The sequence below is a fragment of the Ambystoma mexicanum genome, chromosome 9 (genome assembly GCF_040938575.1).
Source record: "Ambystoma mexicanum isolate Mex_15411 chromosome 9, UKY_AmexF1_1, whole genome shotgun sequence".
NCBI lineage: Eukaryota > Metazoa > Chordata > Amphibia > Caudata > Ambystomatidae > Ambystoma > Ambystoma mexicanum.
This window is the reverse complement of record NC_090931.1, coordinates 370,792,166-370,800,788: the sequence shown is the minus strand read 5'-3', so window position 1 is coordinate 370,800,788 and position 8,623 is coordinate 370,792,166. Positions and strand designations below refer to the sequence as shown.

The 8,623-nt window shown below is 47.2% G+C and overlaps 1 protein-coding gene across 4 annotated transcripts in view; it reads right to left on the bottom strand.

The window, feature by feature from the left end:
- Positions 1–1,889: 1,889 nt before the first annotated feature.
- METTL27 (methyltransferase like 27) overlaps positions 1,890–8,623 on the bottom strand; it is a 204,358-nt gene continuing 197,624 nt past the window's right edge. For all 4 annotated transcript variants that reach the window (XM_069614819.1, XM_069614820.1, XM_069614821.1 and 1 more), the window contains exon 6: positions 1,890–2,196. In XM_069614819.1, coding sequence (XP_069470920.1) covers positions 1,961–2,196 — 236 coding nt within the window. In that variant the 3' untranslated portion in view covers positions 1,890–1,960. The remainder of the gene's footprint in view (positions 2,197–8,623) is intronic.

Here is an 8,623-nt window from a genome sequence, read left to right as displayed (position 1 = left end):
GTAAAATGTACTCAAAAAAAAAACCCACTGAAATTGCACCCGTTGATGAAAGAACATTATACCCACAGAGATATGAGGTAGAAGAAAGATTAGCTGAAGTTTAGGAAGCTGCTAAAAACTCCTTTGCTCTCCTTCCATGCTGTGGTCTGAGCACATCAGGTCAGAAGTAGAGGTAAATAGGCTAATAAAGGCTTTTGTCTGCTCAAGCCACCTGTCTGGCTCTGCTCTATGTCATATCTACCAGGAGAGCCACACAAGAGCCACATCAGATCCCCTTTCCTTCTACCATGCCCTTGCAGTCCGACTACAGCGACAAAGAATAATACAACTCTTTGGTGACCCTTCTGTGCTGGCTGAACCAGGCTTCTATCCTTCACATGCAGGGTCTGACGCCTTATCTTTGAGGCAAAGGTTTAGCATGTCCTTGCCCAATGCCTGAATCGGAAACATTGGAAATCATCTCGCCTGGGCATATGCAGTAAGTGACTTGGGAATAGAAATGCCTGGGGGCCATCTGGGCTAAGCTACTACAGGTATCATAGCACTTGGTAGGCAGCACCACTGTGTATTTTACAACAATACAACAATACATGCAGTTCTCATAAAATGTTTTCCAGACTATTCCAAGGCTGCAAACATGAACTAAAGGCCCACATCCAGTCAGTCTGGTGTATCTGGAAGAAAAATTGGCGACCCTGTGGAAATTGCGTCTTCCCATCCTTACATTGGTATCCTTACATATTATCCCCACCAAAAATAACGCCGTACATATGGTTGTTTGTCTCGCCATAGGCGATATTTTGCGAGGGGGGGGATAATTTGTGGGAGCCGGGGTTGTGGGGGTGTCCCCTGCATATTTAAAAATAATGCGGGGGGGGGGGTCCCCCGCAGGATCCATGGCTCAATATCGCCGCAAAAATATGGCAATATTTTTGTATCACAATATTTTTGCGGGGATAGTAATACATGGAACCCCTTACATGTGCAGGAAAGTAAGGACTTCCAAATGAATCATGCGTTGGTCACGGGTTAGCCGGGCCTTATCAGAGCTCTCAGCTGTCCAGTATTGAATGTGAGTAGCTCATTAGGTCCTAGTTTACATTTTGCATTTTGGGAACTGCCCAATGGACCAGATGAGGGGAAAAGCAAAACTACAAATCCCATAATGCAAAGATAAAAAACAGAACTGGGTGAGCTATTGGCACCAGGCATAAGGTCTGAGGTATATCACCCTCAGCCACGATAGCAACATACACATCAGAATACACAGTTTATAACATTTTATGAAACATGCATGTGAACAGTGACCAAAAAAACAAACATATGTTGTTTTTTGTCCATTTTTCTCTGAGTAGCTTTTTCACAGAGTGCTTTTCTTTAAAACATATTATTTTGGATGTCAGTATATTAAAGGAATGCAACAAGTGAAGCTGTGCTGTTTGCCAAACTTGCTGAGTGGGCTGTGCATCCTTCAAATATACTGTCATCCAAAACATCGCATTTATTAGTATTTTGGATGTCAGTATGTTCAAGAACCGGCGCTGTACGGTGCTAGGGCCTCCTTCGGTGCGCCTTGCTGACGACCAACAGTGCACGGGAAGGGGGACCTGTGACCAAGACGCTGCACCTTGACGCCCGGCGCCGAAAGGGTTGCGCCAACACATTGCCTACCTAAAGGAAATACGTAGGACTTTCAAATTCTTAGCTAACAGTGCCACCTTTTGGCCAATGTACAAAACAGCAAATCACTTTTGTAGATCGAATGAATTAAGGCGGGAAAGTTCTGTCACTGGACCTATCAGGAAATGTGAGGGTTTTCAAGGATGGTTAAAAAAAAGAAAAAAAAAAAAAACTACCCGACCGTCAAAATAAAGCTCTACAAAAGGAAGTTGCTAAAATGACGATACGTTTATTGCTTTACCCAAATCAAATCGTCAACATGGTAGGGAGGTCTTTCTTCCTATGAATGTTCCTGATATTCAGATGATTTCCGATATAGGTACACTACCCCAGAGATGAACTCTGACCCCAGTGTGGCGTCGTGTTCAGAAGTCGTTTTCTCCCAGTCCGCCACCTCCAGCACCTTTACTTGTTCCCACAATCCTTTGTGCTCCATCTCTCGCAGTACCTCGTCCAGGTGAGCCTTATACTGCAGGTTGGAGGCGTTGCACCTGGTAGTGAGGCAAATAATTCCACCTGGAAAGGAAGTGTAAGGGTGAAAGATGAAAAGAGGGAGAACATGAAAGAGGTAATAGTTTATTACAGTGAAAAATGTACAACTCCACCCCCATCCATGCACCCCGCTCCCCACCACCCCCAACTCTACTATCAAAACTGAAATAAACAGTGAAAGAGCATGCATCTGATCACCATCAGTGCCAGTCATTGTTCCTAAGAGCACGCAGATTTAGGCGCACCTCCCCTTTCTAATGCTGCCGTTCCGCCTAGAGCTGATTCTACTCAGCTAGTTAGTGAGTTTGGTGCAGTATTGTGTGGGCTCTGGAATTGTCCCCGGCAAGTGATTGTCTCAGTGTGATATCCGACAAAGCTTTGACAACACCTGTGCATAACCAGTAGGAGAATAGTTCGAGTCCCTGTAAGGGGGGTCTGCAGAAAAGGGCCTTTGGCACACACCCCCAGGAACAGTACTATGGGTAAAAACAAATGACTTTTTGAGAAAAATAAAATCAAGCTAATATAGCCAAGGACATTGGGGAATTTAAGCACCACTTATGATGGAGGTGTAACGAACAGTGGGCCTCATTAAAAGCACAGTGAAGCAAATGTCGGTAAATTGACAGTAATTCCTTTACCACCGCAATACCGCACCGCCATACTACAGGCCCCTCTCGCCTGCGTTTTCTCCCCAGGTGAGGGCAATGGCTCATTGGGCGTCCCCTCGTGCCACCCAGGCCCAGGCGGTGGAGGGCTCACCCGCTGGAGACATTGCCCACACGTATTGATTGCCCACACGTATTGATTGCCCACACGTATTGATATAGTTAATGGAATGCCAAATTATAGCCTGTATACACCCTTGTCTGTGAATACCCCTCCCCGTATCCCCACCCCTTCCCATTCCCCGTCACATGTATATTGGCACTGATGGTGCTAGCAAAATGTTTACATGTATGCACTCAATGCACTTTTATATCTTAAACAGGAGCTTCCATGGCATCTAACGGGCAGCCTGCAACGGATAGATTTACTAGAAATAGAAAGTGGTTAACTGAGAAATGCATATATTCGTATGAATGTGGACTATCTGCGTGCATTATATTGTTTTTTACATTAATGTTTGGTCTGGTTACATACTGGTTCATAGCGTTCATCTCTATCGAGATGAACGAGGGGGGAGGGAACAACACAACTACTGGGGCCAATACAACTGCAAGTGTCAATGCCAATACAAGGGAAGGTGATTTCTTGGTATGGGACGGAACTAAACTTGTGTGGGGCTACTATACTACGCCATCCGATGTTGTCATCTCACAAGATGAAGGGCCAAAGGGTAAAAGGCAAAATAACACACTGTCCCCACCTGAGATGTCTAATTACAATGCTCACAGCTTAAACGACCGAAACCCCTCTGCCATATCCTGGTTGTATAACACCCCCACCAGCCAACCTGCCCCCATGGCCATAGACAATCAAAGAATGAAAGCAACACATGAAATATTATATGATGACTGGGTGAAGGGGGGCGGGAAGGGGAAAGGGGGGTCTGTTTTGCCCTTCATTCAGGAGGCTGGGAAGCACCAAAGGAACAAGAATAACAGACGGAAGAGGGAAGCAGGGAGGAGGAAGTATGATGAGTACTATGGGCTAGGTCTAGATAAAATGGAAGACCCACGACACCCCCACCAAACAAATAAGTGGTATGCAGATATGAGTGCCACAGCTAAACAAACAACAAATGAGAGCTGTTATGTCTTCTCCCTCATTCCCCACGCATCAGGTACACCCAAAGTATTGTTACCCAAAGAGTTGCCAATCATGGATGCCCAGTGTCTCCTTCATCTTACGTTATGCAGGATTAAGAACACCTTCCAGGCACATGAAGTGACTTTTCAAATGTTACAGAACGAGAAAACGTGCTACCCAAAACCGGCAGGGGTGGTATGTCTGAAGGAACCATTTTTTGTAATTGAAGGAACACTTTTTTCTGACAACAAGTGGAAGGACGAAGAAGTAATGTGCAAAGCTGAAGCACTGAGGGGTGTGGCACCGGTGAAGTTGCAATGGATAGAAGAAACGTGCACACCCGTATGGAAGGAACACATTTCAAAGTTAACCTGGGTTACGCCCATCGAAAAGCCTTTCAAGCTGCAGAGTGAAATAGAGTATGAACTATGTTTCGAAGGAGAAGGGAGAACGTCCATGGGTACGAACAAGAAGTGCAACAAAACCCTCACCATCCCAGATCTAAGAAAAGGGACTGCGGCCCTTATGGACACGTACTGGGTATGTGGCAACCAGGCATACCTACACCTCCCCCCGTCGTGGAGTGGCAGCTGCTCAATGGCCACTCTGCACTCAGCTCTAATGGTGATACCAGAAAGCCACATCGATGGAAGCAAAAGGACACAGGAACGCACGCAACAGAGTGTGGCCCAACCAACTGCAGAATCACAAATGTATGTCCTGTCTTCCAGAAGCAGGGGAGAGGTGCTAACCCGTCACAGACGAGCATCAAATTACATCTCACAGGCATCATCAGAACTATTGGCTCAGATCCCAGACAAATACCGATTATTCAGCTCAGCAGAAACATTTTTTGCCTCACTCGTATCAAGTGTCCAAGCAAGGGCAAACGCAAAATGGCTCCAGATAACCCGTTGGGAATTGATTCAGCTGGCAAACGACACTGAAGAAGGATTTAACATAATAAAGGTCGAACTAAGAGCTTTGCGACTGATGACCATGCAAAACAGGTATGTCCTGGACCTGTTGACGGCGATGGACGGCGGTGTTTGCCGAAAAATAGGAAGTGCCTGCTGCACTTTCGTACCTTCTGAAAACGCAGAGAACGGCTCCCTGTCCCATGTGATCGAAGCAGTCCACAACCTAGGAGAAAAAATGAAGATGGAAGGCGGAGCAGAAGATAGTACATGGTTCGATAACATCTTCTCCTGGGTCTCCTCATGGCTTGGAACAACTGTGAAATTGTTGATGCCAGCTGTGGTGTTCCTCCTTTTGATTTTCTGCCTGTGCCAGGTGGGTCTTCGAGTCTGTGCTAACGCAGTACCAAATGGTGCAATGATGATGGTGACAATGGGCAACTCACACGGTACAATAAAAACAATGCAAGAAGCACAAATACAAACAGGGATAGATAACACACCCAGGTACCAACTGGTGCCCATGTACCACGACAAGGATATTGTAGATAAGCTGTGGCACACCACCATCAAAGAGCCCTGCATACTAGAATGGTACGAGGAAGTTTGGGTAGATTTGGAGGGAGATGGTGGGTGTATATATCTCACGTGTACTCCAGATGAATACGCCAGGAGAGGTGAGAGCTTAAGGGGGGTGTGCAGAGCATGGATGCCTATCAAAGGAACTCCTGCATGGGATGAGGCGGTTATGGACGAAGCAGAATGTAGGAGGATAGAAGAGCTAAAGAATTTGTTACTTAAGTAACGAAAGGGGGGAAATGTAGGGGAGGACTGGTCCAGGAGACCCCTCTCGCCTGCGTTTTCTCCCCAGGTGAGGGCAATGGCTCATTGGGCGTCCCCTCGTGCCACCCGGGCCCAGGCGGTGGAGGGCTCACCCGCTGGAGACATTGCCCACACGTATTGATTGCCCACACGTATTGATTGCCCACACGTATTGATTGCCCACACGTATTGATTGCCCATACAAATTTAGCTAGGCCCAGAAACCATTTTTTGTCTGGTAAAGATGGTGTGAGCTCAGCGCACTGTAGCGCGGCCCCCACCCTTGGAGAGTCTCATCCCTGTTGCCGCAGCACCCTGGCAGATCCGCTGCGAGCACGTTCCCACGAACAAGACGGACATGAGCTAGCGCAATACGCTAACATTGTAACAGTTCACCTCCCGCAGTGTACTATCACTATCAGCATGACCCGGCCAGCAGGCCTGAACAATGAGAAGAACGGTAAAATGGTCATCTGATGGCAGACAGTCTTTATATATATGTATATATTAATGTCAAGACCTCTTGCAAAGTATGCTTTCTTCCACAAAATCTCTTATATTACAAACGCCTGTAGAATGTATTAAAATGAGAGAGCATGCTCCCATGATATAAGCAATGGCGAGCTCACACCATTACAGGTGGATGCTAATAATAAAGGAACGCTCCAGGGATCTGTTTGTTGCGTGTATCACTGGGCAACCTACCTCCCATGGTTTTGCGCCATAACTAAGCTAATGCTGCTAGAGTACACGAGAAAGCGAATGCAACTATACTATGAACTCATGTAAAGGATGCGCAAGAATGCACTTATCATGTGTGTATGTCTAAGCCCCTTATGTGCCACCACCGTCACGTACAGTGGCGGGTCGTTTTCTATGTACTCCACCGATCCAACTACTACCTCATTTACTGCGAATGTATATGCATGTAACTAAAACACTGTAGCTGCTAGAATATAATGTACAAATATGGTGCTCGGACTGGGTATAATCGAGACACATCCAGAAAAGGTTAAATGCATGTTTTGAAGTGATTTTAAATAAGTATTATAGAAAGTGTTCAAATGTTTGCGATGTCTTTACCTACATTCAGCAACACACGAGGGAGATACCTTTGTGAATGCGTACAAGGCCTCGATGTATCCCCCTCCCACCCTGCGAAGGCTGCCAAGACATGAGAACAGAGGCCCGCTCTGCGCTATCCCACCTCCCCCGACCAGACTGGAGCCGCTTCAAAGATTTGTAGCCCCACTGCAGCACCCAAGGCCGCGGCCAGCCACCTGCATTATTTACAGCACAGCAGTAAACCTTTGTCTAAACTCCCGCGCCCCCTCGTAAACCCCACAACCCACCGGACCGTCTTAGACTTATGGCCCTGTGCAATCAGGACACCCAACACTTTGACAACACACAGCGGAACATCCATAACAACTTCTAACAAGACAGAAAGACCTGTACCACCCGTCCCAGGCCCCGAAGCTTAGCCCCTCGACCTATGGCCCCGGTCAGCAGAACACGGGTAACCAGGCCTCGATGTATTACCTCCAGACCCCTCACAAGGTGCATTCCTCCTGTGTTGCATTAACCTATAAAATAACCTATTGGAAGATTTACTAAAGAGAATAACACTGTAAATGACTGAATGACTGCGGTGTGCATGGCCGAGGGCAAGTAAGTCAGGAAAGGTATTCATCTCTGCCACAGGCCGCACTGGCACACCAACACCGCCCGGATGAACTCAAGCCGACCTGCCAGGCCCAGCCCAACCCACGAGGGTGACCAGTGACGTCCTTCAGCCAAGACCAACCATGCCGCAGCAGCACCTATAGTTAGTCGTCGCCACCCAATCCCAATGAACTTGTGCCCCCTATAGTATGTAGGTTTTGATGACGTTTTTTGTAAATATATACGCCTGTCTTTGCTATTGTCAGACAGAGCGCTCTCGGAGGTTGCAGAGTTCTTTGCATGCCCTATTCTGATTGATAAACTCCCATTTACGCTCACCCGCACTCTGTCTTGGCCTTATTCCCATTTTGGGAGAGTCTTTCATTGTCTCTCATTGCGGGGAGGATCGTGCTGGTTGGGGACGCTTGCTTTCAGTGGTGACCCCGATAGCGTGATTTTTATTTCTTCCTAACTCCTTATAACCGTCCCCTTTTGGCACGAGAATCTCCGGTCGAAAAGGGATACGCACGGTGAGCCGGCTCCGGGAGGCTGCCCGCCAACGGCGACCGGTACACTAAGAAGTGCGCACTCAATAGAGAGGGGGTACGGGATCCCGGTTGAGAAATCCCCTTTGAGTACCGCTCGCCGGAGCCAGGGCTGACTGTTGAGCTGACGGCGACACTGCCTGGACGGACCCAGTTTCGGAGACTATCGGTTCAAGACGGGCACGTGAGTACTGAGTGCGAGCGATTCTAAAGGGAGCGGGGAAAGAAGTGTAAGACAGATAACGATAGGGGGGGTACGCAGATCTTCTAAGGATCATCTTAAATTTTCCTTGCTTTTTCTTTGCATATGGCCATTAGGATCAAGAGGTGAAAAAGAGATAAAAGTGACGGGAACCTAGCTCCGAAAGGGGGTGGAAGGCGGCGCCGCATAGTGCTATCTTGACTAGTACTGGGAATATATGAAGAAGTGGAGTATAAAATAAAAGTGTTCAGCAAAAGGGGACACTGAGAGTACATTAGTGACCGCTATTACTTTTTTCCTTTCTTTTCTTTAAGGGTAGGGGGGAGAATAAAGAACTGTGATTAGCACAAACTTAGGGAGACAGTAAGAGAAAAAGAGTCCTACTAGAAGGGGGGAAAACAGGTTAATATCTATATATATGTGCATCTAGATATTCAAATAAGACGAACAGGGACAGCCGGCTAGGGAGGAAAGGGAGGGCAGCTTGAATGGTGAATTGAGTGGTGCCAAGAGGTGTGTGCACCTTGTATGTGTTAGAAGACATTTTG